This window comes from Lissotriton helveticus, chromosome 3_1 (assembly GCF_964261635.1).
Source record: "Lissotriton helveticus chromosome 3_1, aLisHel1.1, whole genome shotgun sequence".
NCBI classification, from domain to species: Eukaryota; Metazoa; Chordata; class Amphibia; order Caudata; family Salamandridae; genus Lissotriton; species Lissotriton helveticus.
This window is the reverse complement of record NC_136061.1, coordinates 261,252,429-261,277,576: the sequence shown is the minus strand read 5'-3', so window position 1 is coordinate 261,277,576 and position 25,148 is coordinate 261,252,429. Positions and strand designations below refer to the sequence as shown.

Genomic DNA, 25,148 nt, shown 5'->3' with positions numbered 1-25,148 from the left:
CCCGGGAGACTGGATGGTAGCATTGGACTTGCAGGATGCCAATTTTCACATTTCGACCTGCCTGCCCATCGGCACTACCTGCGGTTTATGGTAGGCTATGAGCACTTTCAGTTCACAGTGCTCCCCTTTGCCCTTACCAGCACCCCTTGGGTGTTTACCAAGGTGATGGCGGTAGTCGCAGCTCATCTGCACGGATCAGAGGTGCCAGTCTTCCCCTATCTCGATGACTGGCTGTTGAAGGTGAGTTCACCGCAGACTGCCATCTGTCACTCTAGACTACAGCAAACCTTATGCATTCGCTGAGGATCTCTAGCAACGTGCCAAAGTCACATCTGACTCCCTCTCATATGGTCCTTTTCATTGGAGCTGTTCTGGACAGAGTGCAGTTTCAAGTCTTTCCTCCCGAACAATGAGTCCAGGATATTCTGGCTAGGATACTGATGTTTCTGCCTCTATCCTGGATTATGGTGAGAGTGACTCTGAGGCTGTTGGGCCTCATGGCCTCCTGCATCCTGCTAGTGACACATACGAGACGGCATATTTGGGCTTTGCAGTCAGACTTGAAGATTCCAATGGAAGTTCCAGGGGAATCTCTCCGACATGGTAAAGATCTCAGAGAGAACTGCACAGACCCTGTAGGGGTGGCTAGCAGACTGCAATTGGGTCAGAGGCAGACCAGACTCTCCCGGGATGGGGGTGCCATCTGGAAAAGGCAGAGATCAGAGGACTCTGGTCTCCGGTGAAATCCAGACTCCACATCAACTTGCTGGAGCGATTTGTTTGTCATTGAAAGTCATTTTTCCTTTAATCAAGGGAAAGCTGTTTCAAATGTTGACGGACAACACAGCCGCTGTGTGCTACTGCAACAAACCGGGCTGGGTGGAGTCGTGGACCCTATGTCAAGAGGCCCTGTATCTCTAGGCGTGGCTGGAACAGCAGAGCATTTCCCTGGCGGTTCAACGCGTTGCAGGTTCTCTGAAGCCGGGGGGAGGTGAACTCAGCTGTTGATGCCTAGCGGATCACGAATGGCATTTCCATCTGGAGGAAACACAAGATCTCTTTCAGCAGTGGGGATAGCCTTTGTTAGATGGTTCACCTCTGCTGAGAACATGCAGTGTTAGCAGTTTTGCACGCTGGAGTTTCAAGGCGAGATTCACTTGACAACGCTTTTAGTCTCGTGGAGCTCGGGCCTCCTCTTCGCTTTTCCAGCCAGTACCACTCCTGGTCAGAGTGCTCAAGAAGATCAGGAGTGACCGGGCTCAAGTAATTCTTGAGGCTCCGAACTGGGCACGGAGAGTCTGGTATCCCGGGCTTCTCCAACTGAGCATCGCTCCTCCGATCAAGCTACCCCTTCGGGAGGATCTTCTGTGGCAGCAGCAGGGGAGGGTCCTCCACCCGAACCAGTCAACTCTACGCCTTCTTACGTGGAGATTGAGCGGCAGCAGTTGATAGCATTCCACCTTCCTCCCAAAGTCTGTAATGTTATTTTGGCAGCCAAGGGTCCCTCTGCCGAGACCATGTACGGCTGCGGGTGGCACAAATTTGTAAAATATTGTACAAAAAGATCTATTGATCTTCTTTCTGCTTCCCTCTCTCAAGTCATTCTTTCTTTTGACCCATGCCCAGCAGGGCTCTGCTCTGGGCACTCTAAAAGGGTACCTTTCGGCCCTGTTTTCCTTTTTTGAGGCTGCCAGACCAACCCTCTATTTAAATCCCCTACTGTAAATAGATTTCTTAAGGGGCTTGTACATATGTTCCTATCTGCCCCTTTCATCATGCCTCAGTGGGACCTTAATTTGGTTCTCTCCTTCCTGATGTGTGCTCTGTTCAGACCTCTGCACAACTGCCCCCTTTGACTGTTTACCATCAAAGCAGCCTTTTTAGTGGCATTGTTTCTGCCAGGAGGGTGCGCTAATTGCAGGCTAAGTCTTCCAAGCCTCCTTACCTTACCATCTTCCCTGATAAGTTGGTGCTTCACACTAGGGCCTCTTTCTTACCAAAGGTGACAACACCATTCCACGTAGGGCAATCTATGACCTTGCCCACTCACTATGCTCCTCCGCACCCCTCTAAAGAAGAGGGGTGACTCCACCATCCGGGCCTAAAAAGAGAGTTGTCGTTCTACCTTAACTGCACTAAAGAGTTCCTGGTGGACCACCCACTCTTCTCTGGGTACGTCGGATCAAAGAAAGGTTGTGCGGCACAGAAGAGCACTATCTCACAATGGGTCATCTTCTGCATCAACATTTGCTACACTCTGGCCAAAAAGCAGCCTCCTAAAGCCTTTATGGCTCATTCCACCAGAGCGAAGGCTGCTACCACTGTGTTGCAACATGGTGTGCCAGTCCTCAACATTTGTCAGGCAGCAAAAAGGGCATCTCTGCACACACTACTGCCTGGACAGTTAAGTCCAAAGGGACGGGCTTTTTGACCACCCTGTCCTACAGGACTTACTGGATATATATATATATATATATATATATATATATATATATATATATATATATATATATATATATATATATTCAGGTTCACATTTGCCCAAGAGCAAGACGCACTCACTGTCGGCATTTCATCGGGTCAGGAAAGGGGAGCAGGCACGCCCCGCGTCTGCAGCACCTGACGCGTTTCGGGTATCAGCCCTTCCTCATAGGTTCGCTGCTTGCAGATAGAAACCAGCACAATGACTCTCCAGAAATCACCCTTTAATACAGCTCAGGTGAGTGAAATGCATCCTGGGACTGGTAGTCACACAATAATACCCATGTGGGTTGCTGGCGTCTTACATGCAAAATTTCAAAGTTCATCATATCAGGGGGTGTCGCCCACACCTTCCCCCATTCAGCCACTTGCCAGTTAGTCCCGCAAAGCCATCCACGAACAGCTGCAGAATCCGCTAAGAATGTGCGGCGGTGCGCCTTCCGGCCGGACTAGCCGGTAAGTATTCAGGTTCACATTTGCCCAAGAGCAAGACGCACTCACTGTCGGCATTTCATCGGGTCAGGAAAGGGGAGCAGGCACGCCCCGCGTCTGCAGCACCTGACGCGTTTCGGGTATCAGCCCTTCCTCATAGGTTCGCTGCTTGCAGATAGAAACCAGCACAATGACTCTCCAGAAATCACCCTTTAATACAGCTCAGGTGAGTGAAATGCATCCTGGGACTGGTAGTCACACAATAATACCCATGTGGGTTGCTGGCGTCTTACATGCAAAATTTCAAAGTTCATCATATCAGGGGGTGTCGCCCACACCTTCCCCCATTCAGCCACTTGCCAGTTAGTCCCGCAAAGCCATCCACGAACAGCTGCAGAATCCGCTAAGAATGTGCGGCGGTGCGCCTTCCGGCCGGACTAGCCGGTAAGTATTCAGGTTCACATTTGCCCAAGAGCAAGACGCACTCACTGTCGGCATTTCATCGGGTCAGGAAAGGGGAGCAGGCACGCCCCGCGTCTGCAGCACCTGACGCGTTTCGGGTATCAGCCCTTCCTCATAGGTTCGCTGCTTGCAGATAGAAACCAGCACAATGACTCTCCAGAAATCACCCTTTAATACAGCTCAGGTGAGTGAAATGCATCCTGGGACTGGTAGTCACACAATAATACCCATGTGGGTTGCTGGCGTCTTACATGCAAAATTTCAAAGTTCATCATATCAGGGGGTGTCGCCCACACCTTCCCCCATTCAGCCACTTGCCAGTTAGTCCCGCAAAGCCATCCACGAACAGCTGCAGAATCCGCTAAGAATGTGCGGCGGTGCGCCTTCCGGCCGGACTAGCCGGTAAGTATTCAGGTTCACATTTGCCCAAGAGCAAGACGCACTCACTGTCGGCATTTCATCGGGTCAGGAAAGGGGAGCAGGCACGCCCCGCGTCTGCAGCACCTGACGCGTTTCGGGTATCAGCCCTTCCTCATAGGTTCGCTGCTTGCAGATAGAAACCAGCACAATGACTCTCCAGAAATCACCCTTTAATACAGCTCAGGTGAGTGAAATGCATCCTGGGACTGGTAGTCACACAATAATACCCATGTGGGTTGCTGGCGTCTTACATGCAAAATTTCAAAGTTCATCATATCAGGGGGTGTCGCCCACACCTTCCCCCATTCAGCCACTTGCCAGTTAGTCCCGCAAAGCCATCCACGAACAGCTGCAGAATCCGCTAAGAATGTGCGGCGGTGCGCCTTCCGGCCGGACTAGCCGGTAAGTATTCAGGTTCACATTTGCCCAAGAGCAAGACGCACTCACTGTCGGCATTTCATCGGGTCAGGAAAGGGGAGCAGGCACGCCCCGCGTCTGCAGCACCTGACGCGTTTCGGGTATCAGCCCTTCCTCATAGGTTCGCTGCTTGCAGATAGAAACCAGCACAATGACTCTCCAGAAATCACCCTTTAATACAGCTCAGGTGAGTGAAATGCATCCTGGGACTGGTAGTCACACAATAATACCCATGTGGGTTGCTGGCGTCTTACATGCAAAATTTCAAAGTTCATCATATCAGGGGGTGTCGCCCACACCTTCCCCCATTCAGCCACTTGCCAGTTAGTCCCGCAAAGCCATCCACGAACAGCTGCAGAATCCGCTAAGAATGTGCGGCGGTGCGCCTTCCGGCCGGACTAGCCGGTAAGTATTCAGGTTCACATTTGCCCAAGAGCAAGACGCACTCACTGTCGGCATTTCATCGGGTCAGGAAAGGGGAGCAGGCACGCCCCGCGTCTGCAGCACCTGACGCGTTTCGGGTATCAGCCCTTCCTCATAGGTTCGCTGCTTGCAGATAGAAACCAGCACAATGACTCTCCAGAAATCACCCTTTAATACAGCTCAGGTGAGTGAAATGCATCCTGGGACTGGTAGTCACACAATAATACCCATGTGGGTTGCTGGCGTCTTACATGCAAAATTTCAAAGTTCATCATATCAGGGGGTGTCGCCCACACCTTCCCCCATTCAGCCACTTGCCAGTTAGTCCCGCAAAGCCATCCACGAACAGCTGCAGAATCCGCTAAGAATGTGCGGCGGTGCGCCTTCCGGCCGGACTAGCCGGTAAGTATTCAGGTTCACATTTGCCCAAGAGCAAGACGCACTCACTGTCGGCATTTCATCGGGTCAGGAAAGGGGAGCAGGCACGCCCCGCGTCTGCAGCACCTGACGCGTTTCGGGTATCAGCCCTTCCTCATAGGTTCGCTGCTTGCAGATAGAAACCAGCACAATGACTCTCCAGAAATCACCCTTTAATACAGCTCAGGTGAGTGAAATGCATCCTGGGACTGGTAGTCACACAATAATACCCATGTGGGTTGCTGGCGTCTTACATGCAAAATTTCAAAGTTCATCATATCAGGGGGTGTCGCCCACACCTTCCCCCATTCAGCCACTTGCCAGTTAGTCCCGCAAAGCCATCCACGAACAGCTGCAGAATCCGCTAAAAATGTGCGGCGGTGCGCCTTCCGGCCGGACTAGCCGGTAAGTATTCAGGTTCACATTTGCCCAAGAGCAAGACGCACTCACTGTCGGCATTTCATCGGGTCAGGAAAGGGGAGCAGGCACGCCCCGCGTCTGCAGCACCTGACGCGTTTCGGGTATCAGCCCTTCCTCATAGGTTCGCTGCTTGCAGATAGAAACCAGCACAATGACTCTCCAGAAATCACCCTTTAATACAGCTCAGGTGAGTGAAATGCATCCTGGGACTGGTAGTCACACAATAATACCCATGTGGGTTGCTGGCGTCTTACATGCAAAATTTCAAAGTTCATCATATCAGGGGGTGTCGCCCACACCTTCCCCCATTCAGCCACTTGCCAGTTAGTCCCGCAAAGCCATCCACGAACAGCTGCAGAATCCGCTAAGAATGTGCGGCGGTGCGCCTTCCGGCCGGACTAGCCGGTAAGTATTCAGGTTCACATTTGCCCAAGAGCAAGACGCACTCACTGTCGGCATTTCATCGGGTCAGGAAAGGGGAGCAGGCACTGCAGACGCGGGGCGTGCCTGCTCCCCTTTCCTGACCCGATGAAATGCCGACAGTGAGTGCGTCTTGCTCTTGGGCAAATGTGAACCTGAATATATATATATATATATATATATATATATATATATATATATATATATATACACACCTTTCAAGAACATATGTACAACAGATGATTGAAGAGGGGAGCTGGTTAGGCAATCGCAGAAATGCTGAGCTAGCAGAAAAGAAGCCCTTTAGAGTGCTCAGAGTAGAGCCCTGCTGGGCAAGAGAAGGAATAAAGAGAATAACCTGAAAATGGGGAGCAGAAAGGGGGGGGGGTCATCCTGTTTTTCTGCATACAATGCGAAAAACTTGCCCCAGCGGCAGTCGTATAACTTTTTGGTGGAAGGACCCCTGGCTGCCAGAATAACATTGCAGATTTTGGGGGGAGGGCCGAAAGCGGTGAACTGTTACTGCTCAATCTCCACGCAAGAAGGCGGAGTGTTGACAGGTTCAGATAGAGAACCCTTACCTGATACTGAGACAAAAGATCCTCCCGAAAGGGCAGCCTGATCGGAGGACTGATGGCCATGCTCAACTGCTCGGGATACCAAACTCTCTGAGCTCAGTCCGGAGCCACAAGGATGACTTGAGGCCGGTCGTTCCTGATCTTCTTGAGAACTCTGGGCTGGAGTGGTATGGGCGTAAAGGCGTACAGGCAGTCTGAGCTCCACTCAAGACAAAAAGCGTCTCTGAGCGAGACCCGCCTTGGAAACTACAGCACGCAGAACTGCTGATATTGAGCATTCTTGGCGGTGGTGAACAGATCTAACCAAGGCTCTCACCACTACTGAAAGAGACCATGCACCAGCCCTGGATGGAGATGGCATTCGTGATCCGTAAGGCATCTTTGGCTGAGTTCATCCGCCATGGCGTTCAGAGAACCCGCCAGGTGTTGAACCACCAGGGAAAGCCCTGACGTTGAAGCCATGTCCAGAAATGCAGGGCCTGTTGGCAAAGGGTCCACGACCCCAACCCACCCTGTTTGTTGCATTAGCACATAGCAGTGGTGTTGTCCATGAACAACTGCACTAACCTTCCCTTGATGGAAGATAGAAAGGCTCCAGAAGGTTGATGTGGAGCTCTGATTCTGCCAGAGACCTCTCCCAGATGGCTGCACCATCCCAGGAGTGATGCATCCGTCACCACTGTCAGATCTTGTTGGGGAAGGGAGAGGGGTGTCCCACTGACCCAATTGCGTTTAGTTAACCAGCACTCCAGATCTTGTGCAGTTCCCTCAAGAAAAGGACTAGGTTAGTGTTATTTCCCCGATGCTGCTACCACTCAAACATCAGGTCCTACTGAAGAGCCTGCATATGCCATCTGACATGTCACAAGCAGGATTCAGGAGGCCATGAGGGTCAGCAGCCTCCGAGTCATTCTCACCAAAATCTAGAATAGAAGTTGAAACATCGGTATCATAGCCTATATATCCTGGACTCGCCGTTCAGGAGAATAAGCCCAAAACTGCACTGTGTCCAGAACAGCTCCGATGAAAGGGAACGTCAGAGAGGGAGACAGGTGTGACTTCGGCACGTTGATAGTGAACCCTAGCGAATGCAGAAGGTCTGTAGTAGTCTAGAGGTGGGAGACGACTGCCTAGGGCGAGCCTGCCTTCAATAGGCAGTCACCGAGATAGGGGAAGTCTGGCACCCCTGATTTCCATAGATGAGCTGCAACCCCCGCCATCACCTTGTTTAACACCTATGGGGTGCTGGTAAGGCCAAAAGGGCGCACAGCAAACTGAAAGTGCTTGTGGGCCACCGTGAACCGCAGGTGACACCTGTGGACAGACAGGACGGAAATGTGGAAGTATGTGTCCTGTAAGTCCAACGCTACCATCCAGTCTCTCGGTTCAAGGGCAGACAGGATTTGAGCGAGTGCAAACATTTTGAACTTTTCCTTCTTAAGGAAGAAATTGAGAGGGTGCAGGTGTAGAAGGACTCTGTCCTACTTGTGCACCAGAAAGTAGCGAGAATAGCAACCACTGGCGTCTGGCGTCTTTCGTCAGCACCCTCTCCATGGCTCACTTGTCCGAGAGAGCTGTCACTATGGTACTCCAGAGATCTTCTGAAGCTAGCTACAGAGAACTGGGACCCTAGCATAACCAACTACGCTATTATTAAAGTTCCAATAGAAAAGCAACTGCGTCTACGTTCTCGCACTCTGGATATGGAATCCTTGGCAGCAAGAGGCTTTCATGAGACTCAAAGTCTTCCACATACACAGACCAGTCGGAAACTTCATCTCGTGCAGGCCATGGAGAGGCAAGCCCTACACAGGATTTTAGCTGCCAGGCAACACTGTCTCCCTTTAAGAGAACTATATCCAACTGTGAATATAAGGCCGAGCATTAGGGAGTGCCTCTTCTGCAATTACAAAGGAGAATCCCTCGCCCATATTCTTTTTTACTGTCCAGCCCTTCAGTCAGTTCGCAGAATCTACCTTAGACCGATCCTTCTCCAATTGGGCACTCGTACAGCAAAAGAGGCAGCCCAACAACTTTACACTTTGGACATTGTAAAGCACATGGCCAGTTTTGGGAAATTTGTTTACCATGCACGCATATTACTGAAGGGAAATTCTCCACACGCTGAGCGGGTCGCTCCCTTGGGGGATCTTTAAAAGGGAGGGCCTGGGGCATGGATGCTTGGCCAATATCGAACCTTTGACTTGCTCTGCCCATCAAGGTTTTTAGAACTACTGTCTTATCTTATTAACAAAAACAAATGGAGATTTTAATAATGTTTTGATCCAATATTTGATTAACCGCACAAATAAAGTATTCATTCATTCAAACTCCATCAATCTGTCACAAGCAGATGGCACGGGTGGAGGGGGACATTGAAAATGTTTTTGGGCAGATGCACAGCTACATTATACTTGATTTGTCAAGCTATTTGTGTTATTTTTGGGTGCTCCAAAGGTGGCGTCGTTAGATGTAATGCCAGTGAGTCACTAGCTTCATCCCTTTAGGCACACTCTGATGTCTTTTTGCAAGAAAGAGACTTCCAATCTTGTTCTACCAATTAAGTTCATTGATATATTTTTATTAGTTTATGTTTTCATTCCTCTCATGGTTTCATATTATCATCATCATATGTTGATTTTATACATATATTTCACTGCAGGCGATGTCTTGTAAACAAATCTAATGCATTTCGGGCACTAGTTGGTGCCCTTCGTCAGGGAACAGACACTACAAGAATATGTGTAAACAAAACAGGATGCTTTTTCCGTTACAATCATTGAAATAAAATGCATTACAAGCTAGTTGCATAAATCACTGAGGTTTAGAAGTAGTGTTGTGTTATCACCTTTGTGTGACCCCTAAGCCCGTGAGGTTACTAGAAAACATGCTGGGAATTAAAATGGCGTGTCACTTACAAGCCTGTTGTCGTATGGTGAGTCTACGACTGAATCTGAAAGATGAACGGAGAGAATCAATATGCGGGTTTCGTTAGGTTAAGTCTACACGTTAATCGCGCAGAGTTTCCGGGAGGGTATCATTAACTGACCTTGTTGTAGAATCGAGCGTGTTCGATTACGCTGGCTCCCTTGAAAAACGCAGGCATAGAGCTGGTCTAGCCGAGTCTTAGAAAATATAAGGGAAGTTGTGATCACGTGATCATAAAGTTAAACAACAGACTACGTTGAATGGTAGGATCGGTAACTGAGCCATTTATCGCATGGTTATGAGGCGGTAGCAAGTATGTGTTATAAAAGCGGAAGTGAACTCGTGAGTCCGGTGTGTTCACGCACCCGCTCGTAGTGTCTGAGCTATGGGGCTGCCTGGAGATCAAGGGGATGTGTGTGTATGTAAACTAGTGCTTCGAACAAAGTCCGTATGGTTACTTCAGGTGACATATTATGATAGGTCTGTTTGAACAATCACAGTAAATTACAATATGGTCATTCCTATAGATAGCATGACATTTCTATCCTATCATTTAGGCCAAAAGGCTTCTGGGTGGAGAGTCTTTGTATCCAGAAGTTTTCTCTTCTTAATAGGTGTTTCGTATTGTCTCTTCCTTCTATTTTGTTCACAGTTTCTAAAATGACAAATTTGAGTTGTGAAATGTTGTGTTGTTCTTCCGTGAAGTGGGCTGATAGCGATGACTTCATATTTTTTAAGCGGATATTTGATTTATGTTCAGTTAATCTCACTTTGATGCGTCGTTCCGTTTTGCCCACGTATAATTTGCCGCATGGGCATTTTATAGCGTATACCAAATTGTTTGAGTCACAAGTGGCATTGACATGCAGTTTGATTTCGTATTTCAATGATTGTAACGGAAAAAGCATCCTAATGTTTTGTTTACACATATTCTTGTAGTGTCTGTTCCCTGACGAAGGGCACCAACTAGTGCCCGAAATGCATTGGATTTGTTTACAAGACATCGCCTGCAGTGAAATATATGTATAAAATCAACATATGATGATGATAATATGAAACCATGAGAGGAATGAAAACATAAACTAATAAAAATATATCAATGAACTTAATTGGTAGAACAAGATTGGAAGTCTCTTTCTTGCAAAAAGACATCAGAGTGTGCCTAAAGGGATGAAGCTAGTGACTCACTGGCATTACATCTAGTTTACGGGTGGAGGGGGAGCCACAAAGGGAAGGGAGAAGCAATTTGACAGAATTCATTGGTCTGATGTTATAGACCTCCAGTGGGGCAGGTGATGGCATATCCTGACTCCCACTTGGTGCCCATTGTAGTAAGAGGGCAACTTATAAAGGTTTGGAGGCTGCAGCTGCAGGGGGGAGGAGGGATTGGGCCTTCCTCTGGCTGCCTGACCCACATGGTCTGTGGGTACTGGATTCTTGGCCACGCAGAGCCTGGGAAGCCTGGGAAGGTAAAGAAACAGCTGGAAACCCCGTTGTTGCCACGAAAGGAGTGAAAGGTGGATTGGGGTGGTGAGGCACCATGGAAGGACCCAAGGATCTGGCTGAAGCCCTGATGTACTTAAAGCACTCCAGCGCTAAATCTGTACTGTCTCTGAAGAGACGGGAGTCATCAAAGGCATGTACATAAGCGATGCTTGGGCGTCCCCTGAAAAGTCTGTTGCCCTCAGTCAGGTGTGGCGCCATACGGCCGCTCTCGATGAAACCGCTCTGCCCAACGAGTCAGTAGTATCCAGTCCACATCTGATCGTGAACTGTGATGCATCTCTCCTGCCAGCAACAGCCTAGGAGAGTATGGCCTGGGCCTCCTCTGGGACCATGGGCAGCACCTGACATAGAGCATGTGGGTAACAGCTCAAAGGGCTCAGGGTGTTCAGATAGCAATGCCAGGCTTCTTTCCTGAAGTATGCTGCTTCTTGGATTCTCTATCCAGAGGGGCAATAGGGAATGCAGAAGTATTTACGTGGGAGGTAGTCTTGGACCACCAAGCTCTCCGGGTTGGGGTGTTGGGTGAGGAAATATGGGTGCCAGGGGCAGGGCGGCAGACAATTGTCCTGTTCGTAGGAGCCCTTGTGCTGGGCTTGGACCAGGTTCTCAAGCAGGACAGCAGTAAGGGCTTCATTGAATGGGAGAGGTGGATCTGAGGGGGTCACTCCCAGCTGAAACAGCTCTGTCAAGATGTTTTTCTTGACAGCCACAGAAGGTAGGCTAAGGTCCAGGACCTCACCTGCACTTCTCTCCGTCACTGCAAAGGACACTCCCTTCTCCGTAGCCACAGTAGGGGGAGAAAGCATGCCAGTATCTGAGGAGTATAAAGTCCACTGGCATCCGCCTAGTCCTCACACAAGTCCATTGTGGATCTAACGGTTGGTATTCTTCAGAGTCCAGTGACCCCTCCCAATCCTGCCCAAGTCCTAGCCCATAGCAGTAGTGCTCAGGCCTGGAAGGCAGTGGTACCTGTCTGGGCCGTAGTTGGTCGAAGCCCCTACGGCTCTGTGTCTGAGTCAGGGCTCAGAATGGGGACAGTGCTGCTGGGGGGTGCCGGGAGCTTCGTCACCAGGACCGGCGCCAGGGAAGGTTGAGGTGTTTAGACCAGCGCTGGTCTGGATCCATCTGTGGATCTAAGGGCCGCGACTGGTGCCGTAGCCGCCGGTTTGGAACCAGTACCCAAACCTGCGGGGCCCAATGGCACACCAGTGGGGACGGCCCCACAAATATGAGGTGCATGGCCTCAAAACTCCTGGAGTCCAGAGGGGGTCGCTCCTGCTCCCATAAATTTGAGGAAGCGCAGAGCCGACCCAAGCTGCAAAGGCAAGGCAGTGGGGCAGTGACACCAGAGTGAACTGTAGGGGACAGGAAAAAGGGGAAAGGGCATGTAATGCACACAGACAAGGGAAGGTAAGGGGGCAGAGGCAGCAAGCTGAAAAAAGCAGTGCAAGTGGCAGGGGCTGTGGCAGCACAATGGACCGTGGAAGGAAGGGGCAGGGGCATACACAAGGACAATGGAGAACGGAGAAGACAGGGGCATTGGCAGAAACAACGGGTCACTGAGGTCAGGAAGGATGGGGTAGGGCACGCACATGGAGAACAGAGAGCAACAAGATGAAAATTGGGGGGCAGGTGGCAGGGAGAACATTACCAAAATGGACCATGGAGGGAAGGGGAGGCAGGGCCATGGGCATGCACACAAACAGAGGTCAAGTGGAAAGGCAGACAGCAAGCTGACTAGACAGGGCAGGCGACAAGGGCGGTTGCAACACAGTGGACAGCGGAGGGGGCAGGGGCACATACACAAACAATAGGGGGCAGGGGTAGCACATCTACCAGGCAGGGCAGACCGATGGGGCTGCGGCAGAAAAGAACAAGGAGGGTAGGCAGGAGTAGGGTGCAGGAACCGAAGCAGCAAGCTGATCACGGATTGCAGGTTGGCATGGGCGGAGGGGAGCACAAAGGGCAAGCTGGAGGGGTAAGGGCACACAAGGGCAGGAGATAATAAAGGCTGAGTCAGCAAGCTGACCTCGGAGGGAAGCCGGCATGGGCAGGACATTGATTAATCAGGGCAGGCCTGATGGGGTAGTAAGCTTATCGTGGGAACAAGAGTCCATATACACGCCTTCATAGAATCATTTTAGTCCGTAGTCTTAAGATTTGCTTACAACTGTAAGACTGAGTCGGCATACTTTTATGCAGGACTGGTCAGGTACAAACATTACTTAGTACGATAAATTCACACTTGGAACAATTCAGTGCTAGAAAAAAGTAAGATGGGTGTGATGAAAATCAAATTGTTGGTCTCATTAATTACCACATCCCAGAAACAAAGTTCTTTTCAACACTTGCAGAGTTTCAGTCTTCTAGACCAGACAGTTATCAAAGGGAGCGCACCAGGTTTCCTACAAAAACCGTAGATTTCAATAGTAGCCAAAATGAGTTACTTTCTCGGTAGAATACGACAAAAAGTCAGCCAGAGTGATGCACTTGAGATACTTTATTGTTCTTTACGAGGCAGGGGCATCAGACTCGTATTAGATTTTTACAACCAGCACCAGTTTCTGTAGATAGTATCCTTCACATTGGCACACTGGCTGAGGTCCCGAAGGTAATGCAGATCATAGCTGGATGAACCTACCTGTTACAAGGTGCTAAGATATCTCAGATGAGTTGAGCGCCCATTGTTGACATTTATGTTGGATCTCCAGGTCGAATGCGGCAAGGTTAACTCATACTTCCTTCCCTTCTTCCGAGGTTGGTGCAATAAGTACCAATTTGGATTGGATAATAATAGTTCTTCATAAAAATGTTCTATTCAAAGCGCTTTGAATAAAAAAATAAAAGTAGTGTAAAAATGTTTTCTTTTTATTCCCATGATAGTAAGGCACTTACAGTTTCTGGCTTTTAACAATCTGAGGTCACCTTTAGGAATATACATTTGGCCTGAACTCTGCTCTCGATTGTGTCCACAAATATTGTTTAAGCAATGGTGGTGTTCCTTCGTCTAGTGTATTCATATGTACTAATCGTGTCCATCAACGGCCAGATCCATGCCAAGTGTTCAGGCAAACCACTGACTACTGAGTAAAAGAACTCCATATAAATGTATTGTTTGTTAATATGTTCTAGTTTCTAGTGAGTGTTTTCCACTGCCCAGAAAATTCAAATTCTAATATCGGACATGGGGACAAAACTTAATAATTGCTTTTGGAGCTTTTTCCCCCATTGGAAAGTATGGGAATTTTTATATTTGTTGCTTGTAAAGATTTTAACATTTCCGCTGTTAGGGGAAGGTATGTTTATGCCTACACAGACTTTACAGTCTATGTTTGGGTCAGATGCTGGTGTGTTGTGTGAGTAGGGCTCTTCAGTAAGTCTTCCTCTGTACACGTATTACAATGTAGCAAACAAGTAAAGACCAAGCTGTAGGGCCCAAATTTGAAAAAAGATTTTGAGGGGAATTTTCAACTTGCTCATGGAATTTGAGAAGGTGTGATTCACTGTTCCAAAACGTGTTGCAAGTCAAGTTGTGAATCTAAATTGATGTGCTGTTCTATCGAGATAGTTTCCTCTTTCCCCGTTTCATGATTTCTGAATTGTGGAAAGTTGGGCCAGATTCACAGATCATTCCACAAATCCCTCCAAAAACGGACTCAACTCTGACAGGGAATGATTGCGGTCTCGTAGACAGACCAGTGGACACATTCCGGGCCCATAGTTCTTGCTCCTTGTTTTTTCTTCAGGGTTTGTGACACCATGTGATGCTGGAGATGGTAAAAGGTTGCCTTACCTATGTGTAAGAGCTTATGCTACTGCTGTTGCGATAATTGCGACAAACTAATTGCCTCATAAACTTACATTAAAAAACCTGTCAAAAACATATATGATGCAGCGGCTTCTGACACGGTAGCCTCCGCATTCTTTGTTTTTCAGAACAACAACATAACATGGATAATATTTACTGGTTTCAAAACAGTAGAATCTCTTGGAATTGATCCAGTCCCTGTGAACCATCACCTGCCTTTAAATATAAGTAACTGAATCACTTTTGAGTTTCATGTCTTAGATTTGTATTTTGCCACACCTTGCTTTTAAGGAAGACATTTCCAATTGAGATATTAATCCTTCTTTCCTTTCCTCTGCCTTGCAGCTCTGTCAGGTCGTGCGCCTGGTGCCAGGAGCCTACTTGGAATACAAATCTGCGCTCATGAGCGAGTCCCACAAGCAGGGAGGCCTTCGGCTGGCACAAGCAAGAGCACTTATCAAGATTGATGTCAACAAAACCAGGAAGATCTATGACTTTCTTGTGCGGGAGGGCTACATTTCCAAAATCTGAGACAATGGGGCCCGTGGGGCTCTGAGAAGAACTCGCCACAGGTTTCAGGACCGCGGCCAGCGCTTTTAAAAGAAGAAACTTGTCCAATCGTGTGACACTTGAACGTCCCGTGTGCGAAGTAGGATGTCTCTTTGTCAGTATTATGTACACTTGCACAGAGCAGTGTGTATCCTAAGCAGCTCGTTCGGCCTCCATTTTGAGGACACAGTGAAGCTGAACACCTCATATTGTGGTATTGCAGACCAAACATAAGAGGATATTTTTGCGGTTTCTAAATACATTCACCCTATCTTAATCAGTGCTTTTGACTATATGAAGTCCTTAAAAAGAATAAATGACGTCAGTCTTCAGTAAAGGAGCTTGCAGGTCCCAGGACGTGACCTGCTGGATCAAAATTCTATGAGTTATATCATGTGTTGTTGTGCTCAAGATCATTTCTTGTTCACCTGTTTGTTTCATACTGTTCTATTCAGGAACCATAGCAGAGAAACAGCAAAAAAGAAACAAGTTAATAGTAGAGCACTTACATGGAATACGTGAGCGCAGTAGAGCTTGAATTTTAATTATTTTGAAACATTGTCCCATTTAGATGAAATTCTTGGACTCAGCACTGTATGCTGCAAATCGATTATCATGCAAGATTATTTCTTTGGTGCCCTTACTAAGAAAATGCAATGACTCTGTTTCGCCCAATGAAAACCCCTGTGGAGGAGTGATGGACGTATACATTAAAGTATGTAGATGGGGCTGCAAGTCGGATGTTTTGAACAGAAACAAATTTGTTTTTCAGCGCCGCTATGTGGCTCCGTTCAACTATGGTCCGCATCCTCTTAAATAGCTATTGGCTTTTAACATAGTGTTGTAAACCTGTAACTTTGTGCTGACTCTTTAGCATTGCTGTAAATAATAGACATTTAGTGTGCAGCATGTTTTTAGAAATGTAGCCAAATTGTAAGTTACTTCATCACTGTGTCGATTTGCATCACTTCCAACAAAAAGATTTGTTGTTCGATCATGTTTGTGCATATGTGTTTGGAAAGAGCCTTCGGAGTAAGGGCATGCTTTGTAATGAGTGGTTTCCAACAGTGGAAGTATTCTTGTTACAACACCAATGGCAGATTAAAGAGTGTCTGGACACCTCAAAATGACCTAATGATTTGCATATTTAGATGAACAGAACTGCCTTTGACATTTAGAATTGTTTGTGACTCCTGTTTCCTCCAGATAGTGATCAAGTCAGTGGGACAAAGAGGAAGTTCTTATTTAAACTGGTCATCTATATTTCGGCAGGGGGCTTCACCATCAAGACGATGTAAAGTACTGTCCACGGGGGCTTTTGGGGCGATCGATGTAGGTGGTTTTGCCAGGATATTCAAGGTTTTCTCATTGCATATATTGCAGACACCTTACTTCACTGCTATAAACAAGGTACAAGAGCTTCTCCATCATGGAATTTTCTTTGAAATTCACAAACAGTTGAATGACCCGAATCGTGTGAGTGATCCTCCAGCCTATTTCCAGTTGTGAAATTTTCCTTTTGTGATACATTATTGTACCTATGCTCACGAGAGGCCGCATTTGCTGTTTTTTGTGTGATTTGACAGTTGGGATGGCAAATTATATTTCGCTCAGAAGGCACAAATTATCCCAGCCATTCCCACAAGTTAATAAATGAGCAAGGTCCTGGGCGTTGTTGTGTTTTTTCATGGGGAGAACTTTTGACTCTTCTCCATCAATGATTCCATCTTGTTTTATCGTGTGATGGCGACCACTTCATTTTACTGATGTATTGAGCAATGGCCTCTTGACACAGCGCGTCCTCTTTAGGCTTCATGTTACTTGAAACAGAAGAGAATGTTTGATTTAACCTTATGTCTTTATATTCAGCCTCTGTTTTCCTCGATTTACATTTTCTTTTGAAATTAGGGTCGTTCCATAACTATCCTAGCAGGATGAGTCTACTCTTTAGTACTCTCTCAATCCCCATGCCCGCCCTCTTTGATAAGTATCCTTTCTGATGTTACAAAGAGGTAGTAATAAACTCGCACAGTATGTGTGGTTTGTCTTGTTGATTCCTACTACTTTGATGGTTATGTAATTTTTCAAGCAGTGCTTTATAAGTGGCTGACTAGGAGGGAAATTGCTGAGGGATAAGATGTGATTTTTCAGAACAGTTTCTACTTTGGGGTCCCAGCTTGGCTCAAGTATCTAATGGAGGTAATGTTACTGCCTTAGACCTTCTGCGGCCCTGAGGAACATCAGAGTAGCAACAAGCATGTTTAACTTTGAGACACTTGACATCCTGGAGGAATTTGGTGTTAAGGGGTGCACTGGCATTTTATTCCACACTGGCGGATCTTACAATAATGTGGCCTCCCTCCAGTTCTAGCTGCCTATGATCAGGCACACATTTGCTGCCAAGGCACCATACTCCCTTAGAACCATATGGCTCTGCATCCTCTACTCCAAGGACAGTAGTTCTTAGGCTTGAAAGAAGAGATGGACTCTATTTGCAGTGCCAATGAATACATTACTTCAACTTTGAGTCCCAAAGAACTTACATCATGGTGGAGAGGCTGAACTACCCTTAAACTCAGCATCCTGTACCACCTTCGCTTGGCAATTATGGATCGAGGGAAAGGCATTGTGACTCCAGGTCAATCATGCTACTGGAGTGCAAAAATGCCACCAAACTCTGGACCAGAGCACTTATTGGAATTGGTACAGTGGTTTCCCGCTACCCCTTGAATGAATACACAAAAGGTTTTCTTCAATGGACTGCATTCTGTTGTTTCATAAAGTCACCAGTGTGGTGGTTTGAGAACTAATCATTTCAACAGCTTTACCTCTAGACAAAAAGAATCACTCATATTGTGACTTCAGGCTGAAACAATAGTGAGATTGTTAGTCATCTTGGTGTTAGCCATTTTACAAACAACTATGGAGACCATACCTGCTTCAGTGTTCACCAAGTCCAATGAAAGTTGACAAGGGAACAGGTTTAAGTTTCCTGACCTGTGAGAGACAGCTCACCTGTTGACGTCTGACTCGTGTCAGCATTGTAGTCCAATAGATTCCATACAGAGCAAATCATACCTCACAGCTTCTACAAACCTTTCTGTGGCAAGTTCATCGCCCCTCTTACATTTGTACCATACTAGTTAATGAAGGAATCTGTTGGATCACATAGCTGACAATCTCCCTAAGAATCAGAATGAGGGGTTTCTTCAAATGGTAAAATAGGGAATCACAACATAAAACCACATCTGTACAACTAAGGGCACTACAGATTTGGTGGCTGATGGTTACTGCCTTGAGTTGCTGATGCACAGAGGTTTGTGACACTGGTTGAAATCCCTTTGCCCCAATACATTAAAAAAATAGATCTTTAGCATTCAGGCTAATCACTTTTTGGACATCAAGTTGATAAAGGTTTGTAGCGGATGTACTATGTAGCAGAAACATTCAAACTATAGAAGATAACTGAGTCTCTCAAGGTAAAGCTAATCACCAACAGCAGGGATAAACAGCCAATTTTACTCCTGACTGGAAAATACACAACGTGGGCACAAAAAACAAACCTAGGCCTTTTGGTATAAAACAATGTGCCTTCAAAGGCAGATGAGGTTAACAAACTGCCATAGTCTGGCTTCCCAACTCTGTCTTCAGTTATGAACACTCCAAGCATAGTATCTTATCCAGCTCAACACAGTGCCACAAAAGCAGGGATGGGGTTACATATTGTACATAGACTATCCAATACATTGAGTACCTCTCTCCTACTTCAATAGATGTATGAGAAGAGGAATCAAGTCCAAGCATAGTGGAGGACTAATGCCCCTGCCCCCACTATACTGATGATGCTTTATTCGTGGATTTACAAAATGTCTGTGGGCTGCACCTTGTCTAAGACAGATCTCGACTCTCCACCTGGCCCACCAAAGAAAAAGTGCATTGTTTACAGTGTGGGTCTGAGACCAGCTGAGGCACTAACATAGCTGCCTATCTTAATCCTACCACCCCTGCGACTTGGGAATCCAAGAGGACTGATGCTTTTGTTAAGCAGATGTTTTCTTCAGCCAATTTAGCATTGCGCTCCATAAACGCTGCATGTTTACTGGGCAACTACGTCCATGCTTTAGGACCATGGTTAGTGGGATCTTCCCTCCAATTCCAGAAGACTTTATGGCCTCTTTGGATTCATGAGGGACAGGACATGGCCAAATATATTCGGTCTGGACTCAACAGACAGTCTGGAGGAGGGCAGTAAGTACTGGTGTTGTCCGTTGTCAAGCATGGATGTGCTTCACAGGATTCCCTGGCAATGTCAAGGACTCCTCATGAATGTTCCTTTTTGGCGAGAAGGCAAACTAAACACTGCATTGAATCGTTTCGAAGACAGCCGATCTACAGAACGCTCCATTGGGTCTGTTGACCAGTGATAAACAGTTTTCACACAAATTCAGAAAGTTTAGGGGCTACTCCAGAGGGCTGGTGTATAAACAAGAGCTTTCTTAACCAGTGATGCAGCAGACACTCAAGTCCAGGACATGCATGTGGGGCTGGCTGGCAGTGTGCGGGCTAGCAGGGGCATCAGTCTTCCAATTCCTCTTTCCCTTTTATGACAGCCATCAAGCCACTTTAGCTTGCCCTTATTGATCATGTCCATCTGGTTTGGGACAGGATCCAACATTTCCTCCCAGGTTGGCGATCCATCCCGTCTTACAGCTGGGTCTTATAGATCGTTCAAAATGGTTATTTTCTGCCCCGCTTTTACAAATGTGTGTCACCTATTTTGTTTCCCAGGATTTTTTTTATCACCCAGTTTTTGGATCTTTACTGTGGGTAAAGCTTGCTACCTGAGACTCACTAACTAATTTCACAGTAATTTTACTGAGCATGCTTTCTGCCAGTTTCTGCCTTTTAATATAAGGCTGCTGTGGTGCAGCTAGTTTACGGAGCACTAAGATAGTTACACATGAGCATGTGTGCATGCATGTGTGGACTGTGCGTGTGAGAGTACTGTCATGCGCAGCCCATTAATTGCTCACAGGTAGCTTTGCGAACAACGGACTGTGCAAGGAAAGGAGCTGACCTGGGGTAGGCCTTATAATATCTACCTAACACTAACGTCTCTCTAACTGATCAATTAGAGAAATGCAAAAAAGAAATATGTTAGCCTACAACTTATGCTCCGTATGTTGACTGAATACCTCAAGGGAAACATTATACCGGTGGGCCTACAAGTTAGAAATATACCAGGCGTCTTCACTGACAATAATAAATTCACAACTAACTTTAGCTACATTGGCACCACTTGCTTCCAGCACTGGATGGTGCTGGGCATTGATACAGCCACTGAGACATTACAGAAACTTAATGAAGAAATGAGTGACCTAGAGAAACAATTCAGAGACACTAGCTCTGTCACTGACTGTAAAATACTGTTAGAACAGGTCCAGAAAACAGTAGACAAATTCTACCGATTGGAGCAAAACAAGAAAACTCTCGAAGTGAAATAGGACATTAAATCTTACGCTTTAGAGAGGACATATCCATGCCTGCAAAAAGATGTCTTTCTTAATAAAAGCTATACGAATCCCCAGAACACAAGACTGTGAGGGCCAATTCAACAGACGGAACAATTTGGTAGGTTTTTCTGACACGTCTGCAGTCATCTGACAACTCAGATCAGATTGAGGGCCCCAGTACCTCTACTCGGACCCCCAACCAACCTTTTTAGACGGGGGCAAAAACAAACCACTAAAACGAGGTCGATTAAAGCAGCAGCAACAATGGTACAATCTTCCAGGTGAGTGCCAAGCCCGCCAAAAATTCTACCAGTGGTAACCAATGCCCAAGAAGATGTGCACGACTCTTGACCATACCTATTTTCAACTTGTCTAAACACACTCATACTAACCCCGAACAATCTCTTCTCAGTAAAGGCCTCTCATATGTCCCCACCATCCACCCAAATTTTCTGAACCTACAGACTGCTCTCCTTAGGTTTTTTCGTAGAATTAGACGACACACATATTTCCTCCTCAACCCTTCACCAATTAGCTCATTCCAACACACCCTTACGCCCACCTTCCACCTTTTCTCCAGTCTCCAACATGATTCCTGGAGAGGTACTTACCTTTGAGAAAATGGTCCTCAAAGATGTCTTCCAGCTTGAAATCACTCAGTGCTTCATTCTGTATAACATATCACTTGAGGTAAAGAAGGCCCGTACTAACCTTTAAACTAACGAGTCCCTGATTATTAAATCTGCCGATAAAGGTGGTGGGATAGTTCTACAAGAGAGAGAACTGTACAAATCAGAAATACTTCAACAGTTATCCTTTACGGATCACTACTGCAAATTACCCACCAATCCCACTTAGGAACTCCAACAACTAATCTTCCAAGTCACTAGTGATGCCAGACACAAGGCTTTTTGAGCCAGATCGAATTCTTGTTCCTTAATACTGTCACCACGCACACCTGTCATATACACGCTCCCTAAAATCCACAAAAATCTTAAACCTCCCCCCCCCCCCCTCCCCCAAGGATGCCCCATAGTGTCTGGGTGCGGCTCTATCCTAGAACCATTAGGCCAATATATGGACTTTTTAATAAAAGATTTTGTTCTACAGACAGAGTGTTACATCAGAGACAGTATGGCTTTGATTAACCTTGTTGAACACCACCATTTCAACAGTGATTCCGACATCCTTTGTACTATGGATGTCAAATCCCTTTATACTAATATTCCTCAGACTGACGGACTATTAGTCACTGAAAGCGTACTGAACAAAAGACCACACCCCCATGCTGTAACCACCATTTTCATCCTACAATTGCTTGAAATATGCTTTACTAGAAACTTTTTTCTCTTCGATGACCAATATTACCAGCAGGTCAAGGGTACATTGATCGGAACCGTTGTCGCCCGAAATGCATTGGGCGAATAAATGGATATATTATGAAAATTAATAATGTATTGAAGAAACTTTAATGAAGAAAAGATTATGAAAATAAACAACAATTGTCAACGAAAAAACGAGTAAGAAAGCATTTCTTGAGTGCGCCAAAGGGACGTCACACGGGTTCCGTGTAACGCACATCTTGAATTTATACCAACCTTGGGCCCAGAAGGTTCACTTTGGTAGCACCTACTACACAAATAAAACTCAGAATTACTTATGAAAACTCGCGAGTGCAACTACCACTAACCATTAGCTGGTCGTCTGTCGCCCCCAACCTGGCCATACTCTTTATGGACCAATTGGAAATGAGAAGAATCTTCTCCACATGTAATCTCTTCCACATAGGAATCTCCTTGTGGAGACAATATATCGATAATATTTTCTTGATTTGGATTTGCCAAATCAAGAAGAAACCCTCAAACAATTCTTGCCCTGGCTTAACAACAATTGCCAGGGTCTCCACTTCACTCTCTCATATAACAGAATCACCTTTCCTTGACCTCACCATCCATCATAGAAAACGGAGAATTGATTACGAGGCTTTACTGAAAACCAACTGAGCGTAACACCCTCCTCCGATATGAGAGCAACCACCCTCGTGCCCTCTGCGACTCATTGCCCTACTCACAATTTTTGAGGATTAGACAAAACTGTTTTCTAAAAGACTACTTCTGCAAGGCCTCCTTTCTCTAAAAAAAAACTCCTGGACCGTGGTTACCATCGCAGACTCATAAGGTCCTCATTAGAAAGGGCCTATTGTCCCTAGGGATTGTCTCCTATTCCTCAAACCCAAGCCCACTCAAAACAGCCTAGTATGTGTTACCACTTTCTCACCTATCTATCATACTGTGTGTAAGAGCATCTTGAAACATTGGGGAATCCTAAATGCAGGTAGCCTGAAAACTGACTGACCGCTTTTTGCATTCCGCAAGAGCAGAAATATAAAATATCACCTGGTCAGAGCTGCACTTCCCACCACCAAACCAGCTGCTACACTAAATGAGCATTGGGGTCTAGAACCCCTCACTGGCCATGCCAAATGTGGTAAGTGTAGTGTGTGCGAATTCAATGTTGAAGGAATATAATGTACTTTTTGTAATATCAAGGTTGAGTAAAAAAAAAAAATCAATTGTAATACATGCAATGTGATTTGTTATCGTGTGACCTAGCAACAAAATTTACATTGGGCAAACTATTCAAAAAGTGCAAACCCGGATCTGTCAGCATCGCAGTCGAATTCGATGCAAAACACCAAATGCCCCTCTCGTGGAACATTTCTCTATCGCAGGACACAACGAAGATGACATAAGATGGACAGTGATCAGACCCCGCCAAGAGGGGCAGACATTGGTCAACTACTGAATAAAGAGGAACTCAAGTGGATTCTTGTTTGCTAGACATATATGGAGCCAACACTCCACTGTAAACTACTGCATTCTGTCAAAAATATTGCTGGCTCATCAAGTAAATGTTGTTATCATCTGGTCAACAACTTACTTTATCTGTCCATCTCTCATTTCTCTTTAATTGATCTTAACGCGTGGATCCCAAGCATAGTCACACCACTCTAAGATGGCCGCCATCACACTGACAGCCAGCACCTAATTAAATCCATCACGTGACAAAGCACATGACCACGGCCCAATTAGTATAATCTTCCACCTCGGCCGTTTCACTCACTCACCGAGCCTACCCGGACACCGCCAGTTATCCATGTAAGCCTCTTAGCTAATATAGGTTACGCCAGACCTCGCAGGTACCACCTTCATTCTTCCCTTCCTTCCTCCCTCCCCCGTAGGTCACCATGCGTATCCCCCCCCCCCTTCAGCGCTGCTGGAAACACCATTGCGCTCCAAGCAACTCTTCTGTTGCTAACATGCTCGCATAGAAAGCGTCCCTTCAGAACCCTCCTAGTTTTATCTCCGGTAACCCTTCCGTCCAGCACGGCTTACGCTAGCCCTCACAGCCACCCCCTAGTTAATTCCCCCCTAGCCCCCCTTCCGCAGGTCATTGTGCCTTCCTGCCATGCGCAGCTGTTTTCCTTGCTGGATTCACCATTACGTTCCAGCCAACCCTCCGTATCTTAATTTGTGCCCATGTGCACGTTAAGCGTCAATTAAATCCCCCGCTGTTTTTCACTCTGGGTAGTGGCCCCCCACTCAAGGGCGAATGTATTTTCAACTTTAGACGGATACCAAGCTCCTCGGTTCAGCCCTCCAGTGACGACGTACCAGACAGTTATTCCACTCTGTGACTGCTTGCCATTGCGCACTCTTTACGGTGCCCCTTCATGGGGTATCCGTACCCACTTGCCCTTGTGCCTATCACACGGTAAGCTCCGCCTCAACCGCCACGGTTGGTTCACCTATCTGCTCCAAGTAATTCCTAGCCACTAACCCCTCTGCAGCGCCCTCACCTTAAATGACCTATCTGGTCAGTTTCTCCTGCTATAGGCGATCCCTTGCTGAATCTTTTGTGGTAATTCCACTGCGCCAGCCCTCCTGTCCAGCTGGCTAATGCCAGCCATCCACCTTTCACCTTTTTCAGTAATCATCTCTTCACTTGGCCGGTATCATCACGATCTATCTAGTTTCAGGTTATGACACCTAGCACACAATTTTGTCATAGTGGATGCTGACAACCTGCCCATCACCAGCACTTTGTTGTTAAGGAAGTGTTTTAAATTCTCTGACTTTCTCACTATTTTTCCTTCAGTTTTTTCTCAATTCTTCTGTTTTACAGGCGAAAATCCTCTCTCAGGCATGTAAATATTATATCCTGATGATGATCCCAGTATTGCCCTTACGGGATCGAAACGTCGTCGACTCATTGTACACCGCAAACACAACTTAATTTGCTATTTATGTGTAAAGGTTTTGTTGTTCAATTCTGCTTGTTTATTTTCTGAATAACACACAAGCCTTTTGTTTT

General features: G+C 46.6%; 1 protein-coding gene across 1 annotated transcript in view; it reads left to right on the top strand.

Annotated features, from left to right (window-relative positions):
* The window catches only part of TADA2A (transcriptional adaptor 2A), a 301,706-nt gene extending 284,777 nt beyond the window's left edge, over positions 1-16,929 (top strand). The window contains exon 15 of the mRNA XM_078679774.1: positions 15,058-16,929. Coding sequence (XP_078535900.1) covers positions 15,058-15,243 — 186 coding nt within the window. The 3' untranslated portion in view covers positions 15,244-16,929. The remainder of the gene's footprint in view (positions 1-15,057) is intronic.
* The last annotated feature ends 8,219 nt before the right edge of the window (positions 16,930-25,148 follow it).